General features: G+C 39.8%; 1 protein-coding gene across 9 annotated transcripts in view; it reads right to left on the bottom strand.

Annotated features, from left to right (window-relative positions):
- Positions 1–22452, bottom strand: part of GUCY1B1 (guanylate cyclase 1 soluble subunit beta 1) — a 92474-nt gene that overhangs the window by 29570 nt on the left and 40452 nt on the right. For 7 of the 9 annotated variants that reach the window (XM_081544525.1, XM_081544526.1, XM_081544528.1 and 4 more), the window contains 6 exons: positions 19380–19577; positions 16191–16428; positions 15027–15167; positions 13491–13645; positions 12866–12992; positions 10528–11744 (listed from right to left, as the gene is read on the bottom strand). In XM_081544525.1, the coding sequence (XP_081400651.1) occupies positions 11721–11744; positions 12866–12992; positions 13491–13645; positions 15027–15167; positions 16191–16428; positions 19380–19577 (883 nt within the window). In that variant the 3' untranslated portion in view covers positions 10528–11720. Of the gene's footprint in view, positions 1–10527; positions 11745–12865; positions 12993–13490; positions 13646–15026; positions 15168–16190; positions 16429–19379; positions 19578–22452 lie in introns of those variants that run through there. The other 2 variants (XM_081544522.1, XM_081544524.1) reach the window with 1 other exon arrangement.

Genomic DNA, 22452 nt, shown 5'->3' with positions numbered 1-22452 from the left:
TGAGTGGAAAAACACTAATAGCACCATTTGTCATGGACAGGAAAATAGACACTCTCCTAAAGCACTCTCATCCAAACAAGATGTCCTTTTCATTACAGGGGACTGGAATGCAAAAGTAGGAAGTCAGGAAACATCTGGGGTAACAGGCAAATTTGGCCTTGGAGTACAGAATGAAGCAGGACAAAGGCTACTAGAGTTTTGCCAAGAGAACGCACTAGTCATAGCAAACACTCTCTTCCAACAACACAAGAGAAGACTCTACACATGGACATCACCAGATGGTCAAGATTGAAATCAGACTGATTATATTCTTTGCAGCCATAGATGGAGAAGCTCTATACAGTCAGCAAAAACAAGACCAGGAGCTGACTGTGGCTCAGATCATGAACTCCTTATTGCCAAATTCAGACTTAAATTGAAGAAAGTAGGGAAAACCACTAGACCATTCAGGTATGACCTAAATCAAATCCCTTATGATTATACAGAGGAAGTGACAAATAGATTTAAGGGACTAGATCTGATAGACACAGTGCCTGATGAACTATGGACAGAGGTTCGTGACATTGTACAGGAGACAGGGATCAAGACCATCCCCATGGAAAAGAAATGCAAAAAAGCAAAATAGCTGTGAAAAAAAGAAAAGCGAACAGCAAAGGAGAAAAGGAAAGATATTCCCATCTGAATTCAGAGTTCCAAAGAATAGCAAGGAGAGATAAGAAAGCCTTCCTCAGCAATCAATGCAAAGAAATAGAGGAAAACAATAGAATGAGAAAGACTAGAGATCTCTTCCAGAAAATTAGAGATGCCAAGGGAACATTTCATGCAAAGATGGGCTCGATAAAGGACAGAAATGGTATGGATCTAACAGAAGCAGAAGATATTAAGAAGAGGTGGCAAGAATACACAAAAGAACTATACAAAAAATATCTTCACTACCCAGATAATCATGATGGTGTGACCACTCACCTAGAGCCAGACATCCTGGAATGTGAAGTCAAGTGGGCCTTAGAAAGCATCACTACGAACAAAGCTCGTGGAGATGATGGAATTCTAGTTGAGCTATTTCAAATCCTGAAAGATGATGCTATGAAAGTGCTACACTCAATATGTCAGCAAATCTGGAAAACTCAGCAGTGGCCACAGGACTGGAAAAGGTCAGTTTTCATTCCAATCCCAAAGAAAGGCAATGCCAAAGAATGCTCGAACTACCACACAGTTGCACTCATTTCACACGCAAGTAAAGTAATGCCCAAAATTCTCCTAGCCAGGCTTCAGCAATATGTGAACCGTGAACTTCCAGATGTTCAAGCTGGTTTTAGAAAAGGCAGAGGAACCAGAGATCAAATTTCCAACAACCACTGGATCATCGAAAAAGCAAGAGAGTTCCAAAAACATCTATTTCTGCTTTATTGACTATGCCAAAGCCTTTGATTGTGTGGATCACAATAAACTGTGGAAAATTCTGAAAGAGATGGGAATACCAGACCATCTAATCTGTCTCTTGAGAAACCTGTATGCAGGTCAGGAAGCAACAGTTAGAACTGGACATGGAACAACAGACTGGTTCCAAATAGGAAAAGGAGTACATCAAGGCTGTATATTGTCACCTTGCTTCTTTAACTTATATGCAGAGTAAAAACGCTGGGCTGGAAGAAACACAAGCTGGAATTAAGATTGCTGGGAGAAATATCAATAACCTCAGATATGCAGATGACACCACCCTTATGGCAGAAAGTGAAGAACTAAAGAGCCTCTTGATGAAAGTGAAAGAGGAGAGTGAAAAAGTTGGCTTAAAGCTCAACATTCAGAAAACTAAGATCATAGCATCTGGTCCCATTTCTTCATGGCAAATAGATGGGGAAACAGTGTCAGACTTTACTTTTGGGGGCTCCAAAATCTCTGCAGATGGTGATTACAGCCATGAAATTAAAAGACGCTTACTCCTTGGAAGGAAGGTTATGATCAACCTAGATAGCATATTTAAAAGCAGAGACATTACTTTGGAGACAAAGGTCCATCTAGTCAAGGCTATGGTTTTTCCAGTAGTCATGTATGAATGTGAGAGTTGGACGGTGAAGAAAGCTGAGCACCAAAGAATTGATGCTTTTGAACTGTGGTGTTGGAGAAGACTCTTGAGGGTCCCTTGGACTGCAAGAAGATCCAACCAGTCCATTCCAAAGGAGATAAGTCCTGGGTGTTCATTGGAAGGACTAATGTTGAAGCTGAAACTCCAATACTTTGGCCACCTCATGCGAAGAGTTGACTCATTGGAAAAGACCCTAATGCTGGGAAGGATTAGGGGCAGGAGGAGAAGGGGACGACAGAGGATGAGATGGCTGGATGGCATCACTGACTCGATGGACATGGGTTTGGGTAGACTCCAGGAGTTGGTGATGGACAGGGAGGCCTGGCGTGCTGTGGTTCATGGGGTCACAAAAAGTCGGACACGACTGAGCGACTGAACTGAACTGAAAGCACTCTCTGTCTGATGAGTAACTTGGAATACATTAGGAAACATTATTTATTATCAAGAAATTGTTCTTCTTGACTTATGCTCTGAAAATAATAAGAAATGAACACAAAAATTTACGAGGCTAAGACATTATTTGTTTATAATGGCTAAAAATGGAAATAAACTTATTTAAAATTTTGTTAAATCGAATTGATGATATATCTCTGTATTTTTTAAAGATAAGGGAAAGTTCTCAAACATTTAAATAGTGTATATAATATTTGGGTCTTCCCTGGTGGAAGCAGTAAAGAATTCTTTGGTGGTAAAGAATCTGCCTGCCAATGCAGGAGATGCAGGAGACTTGGGTTCGATTCCTAGATCAGGAAGATCCCCTGGAGAAAGAAATGGCAACCCACTCCTGTATTCTTGCTGGGAAATCCCATGGACAGAAGAACCTGGCAGGCTACAGTCCGTGCGGTCAAAAAGAATCGGACATGACTTAGCAGCTAAACAACAATAGCAATACAATATTCAAATTTTGTGAAAGAATATATGAAATGTTATTATACAATGGCTTAGTGAGAAGATAAACTTGGGTATCTGTTAAGCATATAGAATATGCAAAACAGAACATAGGGACTCAACATCTGATCATTTTAGCCAACAAGCTAGAGAAGTCTCTTGAACAAATATACAATACGTTAGACACAGCATTGTGTAATATTTGATACAAAGATATATAACAATAAAAGGGACATATACTATAAATACATGTATAGTGTTTTTCCCTGAGCATATTTTGAGAAAAATGAAATTTCCTATTATGCTAAGCAGAGTATATTACAGTGAGTTATTTTTAAGTACTCCAACTACCTTTTACAGCTAAGCAAAATTCCTAGCCAAAAATATGGAATAGCTTAGCTTTGGGTACCTACTAGTTAATTTGATTTCATTTTACATCTATTACTCAGACTCACCAGATTTTTCACTTTCATCCCCAAGTAGCTGCTTAATTCATAATTATTTCTGTTGGAATTACTTCATAACAAACAGCTGTCCTCTCTCCCTCATTTATTTATTTTTTCAATCATTTATTTAAATCAGCATGAATTCAGAAAGTTTTTTTTTAATCCTTTGGGTTACAACCTGATATTATCATTACTTATGTTATTACTAAATAAAATTCATCATTAGAAACACTGAAGAAGTTAGGTCCTCTTTTATCTGGAGATTGATTAGATTTTACATTTCAGTGTCATGGAGGTATTTGTTTTTAGTCACCAACATTATAACAAGTAGAAGAATGGGAATGGATTGTATCTGTATACAGGAGAAACACAGATCTAACTTTAGTATGGGAAACCAGGAAAATGTCTTTCTATATTTTTGAGAGACCTTCTTCACAGCTTAAGAAATGAAAAGCAAAAGAGTTTCCCTCGTAGCAGTCCCCACCAATAAAGAGAAAACACTAATGACGGAGATAGGCACAGGGGTCCAATGTGCCCATCCCCTGGAGGACGTCCTGTAGGTCCCTGGAAGCTGCACTCTGCACGCTGAGCAGGTGCCTTCGTGAAGCATGCAGCTAACGATGCTATTTCTCTACTCCCACAGCTCACCACAGCTCACTCTTGGAACTAGTCAATCTCACAACCTGAAAGCTCCAGGGCCAATCTGGTTTTCAGGCAGAGAGGGGCCCATCACTAGTAGGACATTTCTCCTGGTGCACATCATATGAATTCTCTTATTCTATCCCTTGATTGCTGCCTTGTGCCCCTTCTCTAGACCTGTCTGTTCCCTTGCCTGTGCCACAGGCCTCCAAATCCTGTTCTGCAGTGCTCGTCATCAGATTTGGGGCTGATGTCCCAAAACCACCTGTCACATCTCACACTCCTTGTCCATCTGACCAACAATCATCTAACTCTAAGACACACTCTGAAAACTCATCACTTGCCAGCTTCTCTGCTCACCTGTAATCTGGACTATGTCAGAGGACACTGGTTGGAAGCTCAGGCTCTGTGTCTGCTGAGAGTGTATAATTACTGGCTTTCTCTCACTATTTTCTGACCTCAGGAGAGGAACTCAAACTTTATGTGCCCTTGTTTCCTTCTAAATAAAAGGGAGGCAATAACAAGGATATTTACTTAATGAATTGCTACAAGGATTCAACACATGCAAGATGTTCCAAACAATGCTGGGGACAAGGGTGCTCTGTGGTGACTGTAGTGTTGCCCCGATTGCCACCTGGTGGTGTAAGCTTTGTTGTGAGCTTCAAGAACAGCAGGAGTTATGATCACCCCCACCTCAGCTTGTTCCTGTCTTCTAAGTTCAATTAGTGGTTATAGTATGGACAACATTTCAAGAAATGCCATTTTAAAAATGAGTTTGTAACTTTTATTATAGTGTTGACACTATTTTTTAAAAGAACTCCTTTTAAAAAGGCTTTACATGTTAGGAAATGCAAAGAGCTGTATTTAAGGAGTTTCTCAACCTCAAAAACTCATACACCAAGGGCAACTGTTTGACAAAAATCCCAAAGAAGGGCTTGTGGTCAGTGTGGTAGAGACATTTACTCCCACTAGAATCTGAAGAGACCCTATGGTTCTGGGACAATTTGCTGAGCACAAGCAAAGTAAAAACTGTTCATGTACATATGTGTGCAAAACATCTATTAGCTGTCTTTTGCATGATTCATTTTTAGTTAATACTTGGGTAATATTCTTGTCAGTGCAAAAATAGCAGTTTTGGGGAGTTTGAGATCGGCAGGGAAAGAACAATCTTTAACAGGAATACAAATGAACAGGAGAAATGGAGTGTGGGTGGTTCCCGAGTGATGAACTCGATCTTTATAAAGAGGCTTAGATTTGTCAAAAGACAATAGGTGCTGCTTTGTGCCTCATAATTGCTTCTTATGCAAAAATTTCAAAAGAATGATCATGTGAAAATGAAAGGTCCTTTATCATCTCAAAACATTAAGTTACTAAATGTTAGTAACTTATAAAAAGGTCCAATTTCTTATTGCTTAAATATTTTCCTAAAAATCTCTCAGACAGAACTAACTTTTCTCATTTTATGTGGAATCTTAAAAAATGATACAAATGAATCTATCTATGAAACAGAAGCAAAATCAAGGACATAGAGAATGGACTGATGGTTGCCAAAAGGGAGGGATACGGGGGAAGGATGGATTGAGAGTTTGGGGTTAGCAGATCCAAGCTGTTACACATAGAACGAATAAGCAAGGTCTTACCGTATAGCACAGTTCAGTTCAGTCAATCAATCATGTCTGACTCTTTGAGACCCCATGGACTGCAGCACGCCAGGCTTCCCTGTCCATCACCAACTTCCAGAGCCTGCTCAAATTCAGGTCCATCAAGTTGGTGATGCCATCCAACCATCTCATCCTCTGTTACCCCGTCTCTTCTTGCCTTCAATCTTTCCAAGCATCAGGGTCTTTTCCAATGAGTCAGTTCTTTGCATCAGGTGGCCAATGTATTGGAGCTTCAGCTTTAGCATCAGTCCTTCCACTGAATGTTCAGGACTGATTTCCTTTAGGATTGACTGGTTTCATCTCCTTGCTGTCCAAGGGACTCTCAAGAGTCTTCTCCAACACCACAGTTCAAAAGCATCAATTCTTTCGTGCTCAGCTTTCTTTAGAGTCCAGCTCTCACATCCATACATGACTACTGGAAAAACCATAGCTTTGACTAGATGGACTTTTGTTGGCAAAGTAATGTCTCTGCTTTTTAATATGCTGTCTAGTTTGGTCATAACTTTTCTTCCAAGGAGCAAGCATCTTTTAATTTCATGGCTGAAGTCACCATCTGCAGTGATTTTGGAGCCCAAGCAAATAGTCTGTCACTGTTGCCATTGTTTCCCCATCTATTTGCCATAAAGTGATGGGACTGGATGCCAAGATCTTAGCTTTTTGAACGGTGAGTTTTAAGTCAGCTTTTTCACTCTCCTCGTTCCCTTTCATCAAGAGGCTCTTTAGTTCCTCTTCACTTTCTGCCATAAGGGTGGTGTCATCTGCATATCTGAGGTTATTGATATTTCTCCCTGCAATCTTGATTCCAACTTGTACTTCATCCAGCTGGGCATTTCTCCATGATGTACTCTGCATATAAGTTAAATAAGCAAGGTGATAATATACAGCCTTGACATACTCCCTTCTCAATTTGGAACCAGTCCGTTGTTCCATGTCCAGTTCTAACTGTTGCTTTTTAACCTGCATACAGATTTCTCAGGAGGCAGGTCAGCTGGTCTGGTATTCCCATCTCTTTAAGAATTTTCCACGGTTTGTTGTGATCCACACAGTCAAAGACTTTAGCATAGTCAATCAAGTAGATGTTTTTCTGGAATTCTCTTGCTTTTTCTGTGACTCAACAGATTTTGGCAGTTTGATCTCTGATTCCTCTGCCTTTTCTAAATCCAGCTTGAAAATATGAAAGTTCTTGGTTCACGTACCTTTGAAGCCTCACTTGGAGAATTTTGTGCATTACTTTGCTAGTGTGTGAGAGATGAGTACAATTATGTGGTAGTTTGAACATTCTTTGGCATTGCCTTTCTTTGGGATTGGAATAAAAACTGACCTTTTCCATTTCTGTGGTCACTGATGAGTTTTCCAAATTTCATGGCATATTGAGTGCAGCATTTTAACAGCATGATCTTTTAGGATTTTAAATAGCTCAGCTGAGATTCCATCCCCTCCACTAGCTTCGTCTGCAGTGATGTTTTCTAAGGCCCACTTGACTTTGCACTCCAGGATGTCTGGCTCTAGTTGAGTGATCATGCCACTGTGGTTATCTGGGTCATTAAGATATTTTTTGTACAGTTCTTCTGTGTATTCTTGCCACCTCTTCTCAACATCATCTGCTTCTGTTAGGTCCATACCATTTCTGTCCTTTATCTCTGCATTAAATATTCCCTTGGTATCTCTAATTTTCTTGAAGAGATCTCTAGTCTTTCCCATTCTATTGTTTTCCTCTATTTCTTTGCATTGGTCAGTGAGGAAGGTTTTCTTGGCTACGGATTTATTTTTTTACTGGGGAATGTTTTGTAAATTAGTACAAAATGGGCAGTAAATATTATTGGTAATAATAAAAACCTCTATATATACCACTTATTGACACTTCTTGTCTTTAATTTTTAAGAGGTTTTCTTCTATTCAAAAGGATTTCTGCATGAAATAGAGGTACATTTTCTTCCCTTATATTTAAAGAATCAAAAGTCCAACTCTTTATTAAAGAATTTGAACCTGATTAGGTAAATATTATAGGGCTAGCTTATAATAGAAACACATGCATTAATACAAATACACTAATATGACCTAGTCATTGTGATTTTAGCTTGGAGTTAAGTCTCCAGCAGGTGTTTTCCAGAGAGCTGTTTATTTCTTAGAAATCAGCTTTAAAGCCCCCTAGTTGATCTCCTCATTGTTCCTTGACTATTAAAAAGAGTTCAGTTAAGAATTTGGATTGTTTTTCTGAGAATTACCCAGCGGTCAGGCCAAAATCACAGCATCCCTGCTCTGGAACTTTTACCAAAGAAATGTTGGAATTTCAGAGCAAGCATTTACTTTAGATATCATCTTGACCAGCTCTTTCCACAGATTAGGAATTTAAGAAGTTAGAGAATGTGGCAAGATTACACGGTTAGCCTTGCCATAACTGGATATGGGCTCTCAACTCTCTGTACAGTGATTTTTGTTTTGCTTTGGTTTTTAAAATCTACCCTATGCCGTCTCTCCAATATGGTAGAAGTAGCGAGAAGCAATCATTTTAACACGAGCTACATGCAACTTAGTTCACCTAAAATGATTCTGTACGAAATTATAGTTTCTAGAACAAATTGCTTGTTTTAACAAATTTTCACACCTTCCTACAGAATTAGCATGAAAATTATGAGTGAAATTTCTGACCACGATACGTGTGAATAGATTTCAAGCTACACGAATGGTCATAATGGGGTAGAAACAATTAGTTTTATGATGTACTTTTGACTGTCGGTAAGGGACGGTGGGAGGGAAAAATTCGTGGATGCACACAGGAAGTGCCCTTCAGTGCAGAGCCAAGAGGGTGAGCGAGCAGCACTTCCTGTGAGAGACCCTGTGTCCTCACTCCCCAATCCGGCCCTTAGATTCTAAACAGCATCCTCTGCTGCCCTCTAGCGGTTCTGAGAGCCATTAGCGAGGTTGCAAAGGGAAATCTTGGAGGTGAGCCGAGAATTGGTTCCTTTTTCCCCTTCAAGAATCTGCACTCATTTATAATGTGGGGTGTGTTTTCTTCCCACACTACAGAGCAATTCTCAGAATCCAGCTGGATGTCCTACACTTCAACTCAGCTCTGACACCGTCGACCCAAAGATCACATCCAATTCCCCAGGCTAAGGGCTCAGTCCTGCAAGAACATCCCCCACTTCAGAGACCAAGGCAAAGTCACGCTGTCACCTGTGATTCTTACTAACTGGCTATAGGGCCAAGGTTCCCACACTCTCTATTTGGGTCTGATTATTCTGCTAGAGAGAAACAAACTCAGGCAACCATTTTACTAACTAGATGACTGGTTTATCATGAAAGGATGTGATTCAGAAAGAGACACAGAGCTTCATACCCACCAGAAATTCCCCTTGCCCACCAGCCCAAAAGCTCTCCAGCCTTTGAGGTTTATGGAGGCTTCATCACAGAAGCCAGGCAAGGATTTAACCTCCAAACCTGCTCCCTTCACAGGGAGAGAGGAGCGTGACAGGCTACATTCCATGGGGTCCTAAAAGAGTAGGACAAGACTTAGCAACTAAATGACAACAACCCTCTCCACTCCCAGAAGATGGAGATCAGGGTCGGATTCCTAGTCGGCTCACTTGGCAACAACCACCTTCAACCCCCACCCCAGTGAAGTCCCAGTGTCACTTCATTAACATAACAAGAGGTGTCTTTGTCATTTTCATCACTTAAGAATTTCCTGGGGTTTTTGGAGCTCTGAGCCAGAAGTGAGGATAGGGACTAGGACCAATCATATACAATTTTTATTACAAATCAAAACTTTACACCCTTCAATGACAAAGAAACAGAACACATCATCTGGTGAATCATAGATGCAAATAAAATGGAATAATGAATTGGTTCCAAAATATATTTGTGTATGCTTAGTCCATGGGGTCACAAAGAGTCGGACACGACCCAGAGACTGAACTGACTGAGTCACTCAGTCGTGTCCAACTCTTTGTGACCCAATGAACATTAACCCACCAGGCTCCTCTCTCCGTGGAATTCTCCAGGCAAGAATACTGCAGTGGGTTGCCATTTCTTCCTCCAGGAGATCTTCCTGATTCAAAGATGGAACCCAAGTCTCCTGCATCTCCTGCATTGGCAAGGAGAATTCTTTACCATTGAGCCACCTGGTAAGCTCCCCCCAAAAAACACAGGCATATATCCCCAATTCAAAGTGAGGAATTCCTACCTTTACATAACATTTTTTTTTTCTGGTGGTATGCAAGAGGGCTGAACAGAAGGAAACCACAGAGAAGGGATGAATTCATTCAGCTTTAGACAAAACCATCACAAAATCCAGCTGGTTCCCTCCTCCTCCCTCTGATCCCTCTTGGTTCTCATTCTCTAAGTATTCTTCCTGTGTATTGAATATGTTTTATCAATATGAATCACAGACTCAGTGGATATGAGTTTGAGCAAACTCTGAGAGATGGTAAAGGACAAGGAAGCCTGGTGTGCTGCAGTCCATGGCGTCACAAAGAGTTGGACATGACTGAGCGACTGAACAATAAAATCACTATGAATGTCAAACAGTTTAGTTACTTAGATACATATCTTTCACTCCCAAAATGTGGGGAGCTCTTCAAGAGCGGATGTCACTTCACATTATCTGTGTTTCCACTCCCCCACCACCCAGTCCTGGTCTTGCTGCTGTCACTGTGTTGATCCTAAAGAAAAATATCATATAGGAATAGTCCTGAGGAATAGGAGCCACTCAGCTTTACCATAACAGCAGGGAATCAAAATGAAAGTCTACCAGAGGCAAAATGATAAGACATATTTCCAAAAATGGCACTAGTCAAAAGACCGATAAGAGCATTCACATCATTTTTATTGAATCAAAAACTGTCTAGAGACAAGTGGAAAAAATAATTTATTACAGGTTCTCTTACACATGAACATGGAACATTTATACAAGTTATCAACGTGCTGATAGGAAATGCTAAATTTAAAGACAAACATTTTTACACAAAAGTAGTGGTCCTGTATTTTATAAAGATAGATATTAATAAATTATCAGAGATAATGAAGAACAACAGGTGATGACTCCAACAAGAATGCATTCTGTGTTGAAATTAAAGTAACTTTTCTCAACATGGCACCCTGGATAGAATCAAGTTCTTGTGAGCTAAGACAAAGGAGGTCATTTCTGGGAAGAGAGGGCCAAGAGGGGCTCTGACCAACCGAAACACCCCAGCTGTGCTTCCAGCTTCATCCTTGGATGTAGTTAGAGCCCCTAACATTTACTCCAAACTAATGCAATAGCTCATTGTGAAACAGTGCTGACTTCACCAACAGCTGCATGGGGTTAATGAGATTTATCACACAAAGGATACAATGCAAAGGATAGCATTTTAGAGGAACTGTAATTGCCACATGATCTGAATGAATAACCTGATAGTTTAATAGCAAAGAAGTATATTCTCTATTTCTGAAGGGAAATTAACATAATTCTAAATAGACACTATTTTCTTAGCATGATATATTCTTATTTGGGGAGTCTGAAAATAAATTGCATTTTTCCCCTAAAATTCTGAATTCACTCCTTTAGAAAACGATTTCTATAATGATATGCACCAACACGATAAAACCTTTTTATATGTTATGGTCATTAAAATATACACATATAGAGACACTGAACAGATGTGGAAAACCATGACATATATACACACATGGCCAAATACTGTTTGGTTTCATTTAATTAAATTCACCAAATATTTATTGGGTGCCCACTACTTGAAAATCACCATGCCAACTGATGCATAGTCGATCTGAAGACACGTGAAGCTCACATCAGCCGCACAAAGCCAAACTTCAGATATCATATTAAACCTCAAAAATAATCAAAAGCAGAGCTAAAGTTGAATGAATAAGGAAAGACATACACAAGAGAAAGGCTTGGGGAAACGTGAAAAGGACCGAGGGAATCACTGGTCCCGGGCACGGCATCTGTTAGGGGGAGACTGGACCTCACCCTGCGATCTTAACCCCACAGTCCAGGATTCAACTTTCATCCTGCTCTGTTTCCTTCAAAAAGCGAAGTAAATAGGGGATTAGTTTTCAGTGATAAGAAAGCTTGTAGGATTCCTCAAAATACTTTCTTTTTTTTAAAATAAAATTTGATCTGCATTCATATCTACCGCTTTTTTAAGTCATTCGCACCATCAGGTTGGCTGAAGCAGAGCCACCCAAATAAAAGGAACAATGCTTCAGGCAAACTAACTTATCAGAAGAACATCAGGAAGCATGCTAGTGCCAGAAGTAAATTATTTAAAGTGAAAACAGTGAAAAGAAGATAAGGATAAATATTTTACAACTTGGGATTTCATTCCTTTTACGACTTCTATTCTCAAAGCATTTTTCGGGAATGTGCATATCCAGGAAAATACGTATAGTCAAAGAGTTTCTCCCCCTCTACGGAACCAGTACATCAACAGGGAACAGAGCATCAGGCTTGTTTCTGATGCAGCCCACTGAGAGAGGGGCAAGGCTGGTGGAACCTTGGTGTCGTGGGCCACAGGACCCCCGAGCAAACCCCAGTGCTCTAGGCCCCCCAGCACACGGGTTCTGGCTGGAGTACAGCCATGGCATGAGCACGAACCTATAGCTTCCCTGAGGCATTATTTAGATTCTGGACATGCACAGATCACTCTTCTCTCCAGGAAAGACACAACAGGGGAGAGAATGTCCAAAGATCCCCAAACATTCCACGAGGCGATGGCGTGGCCTTAGAAGGATCTGGAGCATCGTGGTTAAGCAACCACCCTTGAAGATGGTCATGTCTCAGCCCTGGCGGTGACCACATGGCAACCCAGGGCCCTGGGGAGGGGGCCAGGGACGCCCCTCACCCCCCACTCACTTGCGGGGTTCCAGCCAGATTACGGCAGAAGAATCAAAACCAGGGCTTCTCTCTCCAGTGCTTTTGGTTTTAATTTCATTACAGGACAACACTGTCAGCCATTAGATCTCCCCTAGAAGCTGCATTGTTCTAACCAGCTCACTAATGGGTCAGTGTTTCCGCTGCTGTACTTACAAGTTCATGTAAGCAAGAATTCTTTGCAAATGAAACATATTTTCAGAGATTATGATTTAGCTCCCCATATTCATACCCGGTCTTAAAAAAGGAATTATACTCTGATGAGTCATACCTCTGTTCCTGTATTTTTTCTGGATAGAAACCAAACTTGCATTGGCTCCTTTTTGCCCTTCATGGACACGGGGCCTCTGTGCTCCAAATGGAATTGTGGGTCTGAATTTTCTGGTGTCATGAGACATCTAAAAGGGGACAGGGAACAGGCAGAAAAGCTTGGTGTATGGTCACACAGAGAAAGTAACATACATCAAAGTTATAAACGGAGACAGGAATGACACACAGTAAATTATTTAAAGGCACCTCAAAGCTTTAGTAACAATACCATAGCAGAAATTCCTAAGAGTATGTAGAATCATTTAAAATGGAAATAATGACACAATCTTCTCAAATAAAAAATAAATCATCCCAAGACTTCCCTGGTGGTCCAGTGATTAAGACTCCATACTCCCAATGCTGGGACTCCAGGTTCGGTGCCTGGTTGGGGAACTAAGATCCCACATACCATGGTGTGACCAAAAAAAGAAAAACACACCAGTTTTTTTTGTTTTTAAATTGAAAAACAATAGTAATCCTAAAAGCAGAGTTGATAACTGTAAAAGGTAATAAAATCACCCAGGGAATTAAAGCAGCTGCAAAGAGACATTTTTCAAGTCAGTAGATACCTAGATGTGTTCTCTGACCTGTATGTATATTCAGACACATTTATTTTCCCTTTTTCTCCAGTGGTTTCTGTTCGGCTTGTGAGGTTGACAGTGTTTCCAAAAAGACAGTAGCGAGGCATCCTCTGTCCTATGACTCCAGTAACTACCTCCCCTGTGTGGATCCCAATCGTTATCTGCAGAATCAAAGCTCTGGTTCAATACATTCAATAATAGGAATTATTGCTCACGCTATACTAAAGAATTCAGAGTCATCATATAAAAATCATAAGAATTCTCTAGAACTCCAAATATATTACAGACAAAAACCCTCACAAAATCTGGCTTTCAAGGGAAACATTCTTTGAAGCTTTCAAAAGTATGAATCTGGCCACTTACATTAGATTTAGGAAAGAGATTTTTAAAAATAAATCAGAAGGGGCAGGGGTTTTTTCTCATCCTCAAGACTTTCAGCACATGGAATAAAGAAGGTAATTTCAAATAGGTGGACAGATTTCCCATTTCTATGGAAGAATGTAATATAATAGGTTCAATAAAATATTAGTCTTTGTTCATACAGATGCCACAAGGCACATGAAACGATGCTCAACATCACGAATAATTAGAGAAATGCAAATCAAAACTACAATGAAGTATCACTTCACACTGGTCAGAACAGCCATCATTAAAAAGTCTACAAATAACAAATGCTGGAGAGGGTGTGGAGAAAATGGAACTCTCCTACACTCTTGCTGGGAATATTAGCTGGTGCAGCCCCTACAGAGAACAGTATGGAGGTTCCTTAAAAAACTAAAAATAGAACTGCCATATGATCCAGCCATCCCACTGCGGGGCACACATCCAGAGAAAACTTTAATTCAAAAATACACATGCACCCCAATGTTCACAGCAGCACTGTTTACAATAACCAGGACACAGAAGCAACTTGTGTCCACTGAGAGATGACTGGATAGGGAAGATGTAGTACATATATACAGTACAATATTACTCAGCCATAAGAAGAATGAAATAATACCATTTGCAGCAACATGGAGGGACTGAGCATAGTAAGTGAAGTAAGTCAGACAAAGACAAATATCATATGATACCGTTTATATGTGGAATCTAAAATTTGACACAAATGAACTTATCCATGAAATAGATACAGACTCAGACATAGAGAAGAGACCCGTGGTTACCAAAGAGGAAAGGGAGTGGAGGAGGGATAAAATAGGAGTTTGGGATTAGCAGATACACACTACTGTATATGAAATAGATAAACAACAAGGACCCACTGTATAGCACAAACTCTACTCAATATCCTACATTAAACCATAATGGAAAATAATATGAAAAAAACGCACATATACATGTATATAACTGAATCATATTGCTGTACAGTAGAAACTAACACAACATTGTAAAATATACTTCAATTTAAAAAAAATTAAAAATATTTAATCTTTGTTGTCAAGATGCAATTCCTTATGCATAACTAATGATTAGCTGGTCATGAATATAAATCAGTTGTACAAAAGGCCTACTACTACCATTACAATATGTGTTTTACCTACTAACCTGAACAGATTCACCATCTACTTGGACCTGGCCAGCAATCTCCATCATATCCAAAGCCAGGTGGCAGATGGACCGTGCGTGGTGGATGCACGGCTCTGGCAGCCCGCTCACCGTCATGTACTTGTCCCCGACAGTCTCCACCTGATCGGGTGCAGACTGGTTAGTACAAACATGACTGACTCATGTGCCACCCTTATATAATACATGCTTTTCCAATTGCTATCAATAACTTTCAACTTTCCTCCCCTGTACCTCTTAAAATTCTAATATATTAAATTCCAACAAGAAGAAAACTGGTCAGTGTTTAAAATGTACACACCTGGCACTTGAAGTCTGATTATAGGCAGGGACAGACACAGTATTATTTTTCTTCTAGTAAGTCCTAGTTTCTCACCTTAGACAGCCTTATAACCCAGTAGAATAATTCACGACCCTATTTCCCCTTAAAACAGTGATGGTTTGATGGGCCAAAGCGCCACTTCCATAAGTTCAGTGGTTCACCCTGGTCATTAACCATTTATTTTCATGATGTGCTCACACCATGTTACATTGTTCCTCAGGAAATGACCATAAAAATAAATAGTCCCTGTGGTACTGCTATGACTCCAGATGCCTAGGGATGGTTTAGATCACATTCTTGCCTTTACCAAGCAATATTCCACTGACTTCATTTTTCCAATATTACAATTTTTTTCTAATTGGAACCATGGGCAAAAATGCCTTATGAAAGTTTATTTCCAGCTGATGTTAACTAAAAGCAGGTGTGAGTCCCTGGCACCCCTCCTGTGCTCCATGACTTCTCTACTGTGCAAATCATTTATACCTTTCAGTAAAAATATCTCTTGCAGAGCACTGAAACAAATGCTACGTTTATATTATGTGTGATAAACCACGTGTACAGATTTATTCACGTAAGTGCAAATAAGTTGGTAAACATTTTAACTAGGGAAGCATCTGCTCCATTCATTTGAGTTACAGGGAAGAGACTATTTTAGAACAAGAGGTAATTATTTAAGAAAATGGTAAACAATGAATGCATGAGAGCTGACTGTACCCAGGCTGCAGGGCTGCAGTTAGGGACTGTGACTGCTGTGCCATTGGAAGACAGCGTCTGAAAATTCAGAGTAATGAATGGCACTGCATTCAGACACGGCGTGGACTTGCCTTATAAACAAATGGATTTTTCCGGGAGTCCGTCAGAGTGTCAAATCTAGTGTAGAGGTCGTTGAGGAGGTTGACAATCTTCATGGCCCCTTCCCCAGATGCGTGCTTGCTGCAGAAGGCATTGAAGCCCACAATGCCGCTGAAGAGGATGGTCACGTTGTCATATCTCTTCGCTGGCACTGGACGCTTGTGTCTCAGCTCGTTGGCCACAGACGGAGGAAGCACAGAATACAGTAACCTGTCCAGAGGGGTCAGGACACAGTCATCATGAGAGATGCTGAGAGCTGCTTTAGCGTTTCTACTGCCCACTTTAGAGACTTTGATGCCATGTGCACAGTGAAGGCTCTGCTAGGACACTCATCATTAGCCACATTTATAAGTCAAAGCTAGAAAATATAAATCATTGGCTTGTTTTAAACCAATCCAAACATCTCCCAATCCAAACCAATTCAAACTATATCAAAATAAGCCAAACAAAACAAACAGACAAAACAAAGGACACCAGGAAGCTGAAGTTGTTCTAAGTGCCTTGTGTTTCGACGCTCCGACTGTGATATTCACGGGATGAAAGAAGTCATTCCAGCACTTAGCTCTGTGGTGTGGTGGTGGTGGTGTAGTTGCTAAGTCGTGTCTGACTCTTGCAACGCTATGGGCTCCCAGGGACACATTCGCCTCTCAGGGGCAAGCTGTCTGCCTCAACATTTGTCACCTGACATGAAAAGAAACAGATTTCCCCAACAAGGACCTACTGTACAGCACAGGGAACTATACTCAACATTTTGTAATAACCTACAAGGAAAGAGAATCTGAAAATACTATATACGTATAAATGAATCATTGGGTTGTACACCCGAAGCTAACACAACAATGCAAATCAACTAGACTTCAATAAAAGAAAGGAAGGACAGAAGGAAGAAAGAAAGGAAAACAGATTTTCCTTCCTGCTTCACTTCTCTGGAAGAAACTGGTCTAGAAAAGCAAAGATCTCATTTTCATTCACAATCCTGCGACCAGGCCGATGGCACGAGAAGACACTGGCGTGGGGAGGAGAGGAGCAAGCAGACGGGAGGCGAGAGCCGAGACCTGAGGGTCTCCTGGAGCAGACAACCAGAGGAGCAAAAGACACCGCCCAGCCTATCTCTCCCCGAAGCCAGCTGTCATTCAGGGCTAGGTTTAAGAAGGTGAGGTCTCATTTTTTTCCTAGCTTCAGTGGAATTTCTTCAGTCTTTCATTTTCACTCTCAAACATAGAACATCTTATAAAATGCTTTAAGGCTATTTTGAATATTACATGTGAACAGTAGCATGACTTTGTTTCAAAGAAAATTAGTAGTCAACGTTCATAATTAACTCACTTTGAAAATCAAATATCAACAAAGAGAGAAACCTAGGTGATTTTCCAATTTAACAGCCGAGCAGGATCTGAGCAACTCAAACTTAACAAATCCAGATGACTTTGAGCCTCAGTTCTAAGCGCTTTCTCACAATGTATTATTTTTCATGAAGGAAGCCGTTCCACATACTAATAAAATATACAATTTTGAGTTGTTTCTTGAGCAGTAGGAGGGATTTGAGTACCTGCCTCATCCTGTGTACTTCTGGAGATTTGCTAAATACCCGGAAAGACTAAGGGGTTAGGGCCTCAAGGAAAGTAAAGTGATCTCAAATAAACTATCATTTTCATCTTCATTATACAGAGTAGGAGAAGTGAAGGAAGAGGCTAAGGATGAAGATAGACATTCACCTGGATTCTCGAGCCATCTAGGCTGTTGACAAACAGTTGACATGTTTACCTTGCATCCATCCATGGGTAACAACACTTGTATCAGTGCATGAAAGTCTGATTAGACATCAGACATCACAGGAAGTGATTCCGCTACCAATGCTATGGTGTCAAGTAGAGTGAAATAGTCCTACAGGAAGGAAGGCCAGGTCAATTCTCTAAGATTGCTCCCTATTATACAAATGTTAAAAATGAACACATAAGACCCTGGGTAAAATTCTCTTATGGAAGTCAGTGATTTCATGCTTTTAATTAACTTTAATTAATATACCTCTAATATATCTCTATTCCTCAAGAAAGGCCAAGTGGTATGCACAATGTATATTTGTTTAAATAAATTACTTGAAAACGAAATACTATCTTAAATGCCACTTGCCCACTACTTCAAAATTCAAAGCCCTGTTCATAGTTTTGTATAGTTTTGTATTTTGATACTTTTGTTCATAAATCAAATTACAGATGTAATCGTTGTCCCCATAGACACTACAGTCTGTCAGATTCATATCTGTCAAATCCTAAAATAATTTGGCATTCAAGAACGCTTTGAAAATATAATGGCCAAATCTAAGCTCAGTGTTCAGCGTACCCCAGCACCTGGCAGCCCTGGCACAGAGAAGACGCTCGGTACACACTCCTGCGTGAAGAAATGGATGAATGGGCAGTCAGACTTGAAACATGTACTTGAGTTATTCTGATGATTTGCAGAGACATGATTTGCCGTATATTCTTTCAGCTTGGTTTGTAAAATCAGAAGACATATCCCTATTACTATTATGACTGATTTCTTTCTGTGTACCTGACATATTTAAGTGACGTGGAAGAGTTTATTTAGGACTCCATAACTGCAACAGGTTCCACAACTTGGAGTCTTTGTACAGAGAAGAACCCTTGCATTCTATTAATATTTAATCACTAACGTGATGTTGCCTCAAAGCCTAAATTTTATATAATGTCCCATCTCTGGGCACCTTGCCTCCCAGATGATAAGCATTAAGCTAAAATATCTTTATTCAGCTCACAGGAAATGTCCTGACAAAGCCCACCTGTGAGTGGCTGCAGGAAAGAAGAAATTAACACATCCCCTCCGGAGGCTGCTGGGATCCAGGAAATGCTTGGCTTGAGTCCCTCCCCTTTCAATTAAAAGAGCCTGAATTCTAACTCGGGCAAGACGGGTCTTTTGGACATGAGTTCACCATCTCCTCCATCCGCTGGCTTTCATAATGAAGCCTCTATTCCTTGCCCCCATCTCTGGAAGTCCCCATCTCTGGATTTACTGGCCAGTCATGTGGCGAGTAATCTGAACTTGGACCCAGTCACAGTCTGTCAGCCTTAACCACAGGCAAGCCACCGACTCCACCACACAGGACAGCCCCGCCTGTCATCTGTAACCACAGGTTACATTCTTACGTGTCCGTCTTTTTCTTTTCATCCTCCAGGGCTCGTAAAGTGAGCTGCAGCCTATCCGTGAGGATTTCCAGTTCCTGGGTCAGCTTGTACTCCTCCCTGAACTGCTCTCCCAGGAGCACGAGGTCCCGGGTGGCATCATGCAGAGGGATGTCACTCAGGTACAGCCCTCGCCGGGTCAGGTCGTCCAGGTTCATGACACTGTCACAAGGAGAAGGACACGCAGTCAGACCCCACGCTCCCACGGTAACACCACCCTGGTTTCTGTCGAGGAGTCTAATCCTGCCACTGCCTGCCATTCAAAAGGTCAGGCTGAAGAAAATCGGAGAAAAGCAAGAGGAATATGACTTCATTCTTCTTAATATGCTAACATCTATCAAAGAGAAGTGATCTTGAAATGCAGTTTTGCCAAACTGCATTTTTTTTATGCCATCAGCCTAAATTAAAAGATAATGTGAAAAAGTTGCCTTATGAAACCCACTCAGGTTTTTAACTCAGGGCTGTTACTTATTATTGCCAGAGGTTTTCCTCACTATAAAGAGATGAAGAAAAAGTTATCTTGGGACTTCCCTGGCGGTCCAGTGGTGAAGACTTCGCCTTCCAGTGCAGGGGGTGTGGGTTTGATCCCTGGTTGGGAAGCTAAGATCCCACATGCTTTGAGGCCAAAAAAACAAAACATAAAACAGAAGCAATGTTTTAACAAATTCAACAAAGACTTTAAAAATGGTCCACATCAAAAAAAAAAAAAATCTTTAAAAAAAGTTATCTTTACTCTCTTTTACAAGGATAATAATGCTTCTTCTACAAAACTAGTTGATTGTCATCTTATGGGATCTACGACTCTTGTAACTAGCTGTTTTCTCTTTCAGACACGACTGAAGGTTGACACCAGATTTGTGACCCATTTTCAACATGAATATGTATTTTTACACACTACTCTAATTTCTGGCTCCAATTTCTTCTGTTACTCTTATTTTCTTTGGCTAATTCATCTCATCTATTTATTTTTGCTGAATTTTATGCATCTTTGTAACCTGTCATTTTTAGAACAATGTAATATTTATTGATTCAATGAAGATCTGGTAAATAAAAAGTTGACTGTTTTTAAAAAATTTAGTCTTTGTTTAAAATATCTTAAGGTTACATTATTGGTTTTAATTATTTAAATGTCAAATAATTATTTCCAGTCATTCATCACAATAATTTCTATAAACTGACGTAATTGTGCTGTGACTTTACTGAAGAATTTTGGATTAATAAAATGTCTCCCTGCAATATATTCTCAGAATGTCCATTAAAAAAGCAAAAATGAGCACACCGATAAAGGAAAGTAAAACAATCGAAGAGTTTACTGTTGACACACACCCCTCAGGAAAGAAGCCAGATCATCCACCAGTGGTTTCAAGACTGGCCAATTAGTAGAGAAAAAAAAGTCTATAAGCTTAAACTGAAAATGAATCATTAAAATGCTCATATTGAGAGAGAAAATCAAATCATGTCATTGTTCAAAAAACTTTTTTATTGTTATTTTAATGAGCTCTGTGCTTAGTCACTCAGTTGTGTCCAACTCTTTGCAACCCCGTGGACTGTGTGTAGCCTGCCAGGCTCCTCTGTCCATGGGATTCTCCAGGCAAGAATACTGGGGTGGGTTGCCATGTCCTCCTCCAGGGCATCTTTCTGACCCAGGAATCAAACCCGAGTCTCCTGCATTGGAGGTGGATTCTTTATCAGCTGAGCTACCAGGGAAGTCCCAAACTATCTTATCCTCTTGGAGCTATACATTTCATAAGTTAAACTGCTTTTAGTTGATCTCTTATGGAATGTGAGTACCAATTTTTTTAAACACATGAGCAGGTCCCACATAAGAAGGCTTCTCAGGTGGCTCAGTGGTAAAGACTACAACTGCCAATGCAGGAGACTCAAGAGACTCAGGTTCAATCCCTGGGTCAGGAAAATCCCCTGGAGGAGAAAATGGCAACCTACTCAAGAATCCCATGAACAGAGGAACCTGGCAGGCTACAGTCCACAGGGTAGGAGTCAGACACAACTAAGTGAGCACACACACACACACAAGTCCCATATAACAATTGGTGATTATGTTACTATGTATCCTATTTCTGCATATGGTAATTAGCAAGTAGACTCCAAATTTCTGCCTGTACTTTCAAAGAAACTGTTCTATCCATGAATAGGAACTGTCTCTATTTAGAAGTTATCTTTCTACCAATACTCAACTTGGAAAAAGGCAGAAGGAAAAGACATTTATTGATAGCAGATGCAAATACAGTTTGATCAATGGAGGTTATTAAGAAATAATATGAGTTTATATACCCTAATTTTGTCTCTCTTATTTTCATAATATATCTTCTCAGGGGAAAATCCCCATCATTAGTCTTATATAGTCTTTAATACCAGATTTTTTATTATTATAATAATAATTATTATATTATATTAATATATTGATTATTATTATTAAAATTTTAATAATTTTAAAGAAGACTGTTAATAAAATTCATTAAATTTTTCAGAAATTTTGAAACAATATTTTCAAGCAAAAAGTGACCATTTGGACTTCAAATTTTTAATCAATAGCCCTCCAAAATATGATTTGTCAAGTGTTACTAAATAATATGCATACATTTTGGCTATGCAAATTAAAAATGTAAAAAATATCACCTAACAGCAAGTGTTGTAATTATCTATTTCTACTGTTCTAACATAAATTTAGACACACATTATTTACTCTGAATTTCCATGCATCTTTTAGAAAAGCGCTTTGTCAAGCTGTAAAAATGCCAGCCTGTAGTTGTACTTCCCTCTGATGTTTATTATGTCACATAATTCACATAAATTTTAACTTAATACTGCATTGTGCATAGTGTATCTCAGTTAAAGTAGAAAAATGTTTTTAACATAAAATAGTTTAAATCCAGAAATCATTAGAAAAGTAATTTCTTGGTGCCAAATACACCTGTGTATTTATGCCATCGTATTATTAATAAATGCTTTGTAGGCTTGTTTTCTCCATGATGCCTCTCTGGAAGGTACAAAACTACAGAATTAGCTAACTTCAGAT

The sequence above is a fragment of the Giraffa tippelskirchi genome, chromosome 11 (genome assembly GCF_054371585.1).
Source record: "Giraffa tippelskirchi isolate mGirTip1 chromosome 11, T2T-mGirTip1v1.2.pri, whole genome shotgun sequence".
Classification (NCBI taxonomy): domain Eukaryota; kingdom Metazoa; phylum Chordata; class Mammalia; order Artiodactyla; family Giraffidae; genus Giraffa; species Giraffa tippelskirchi.
Note: the sequence above shows the minus strand (reverse complement) of the source record. Positions and strands in the feature narration are given on the sequence as shown.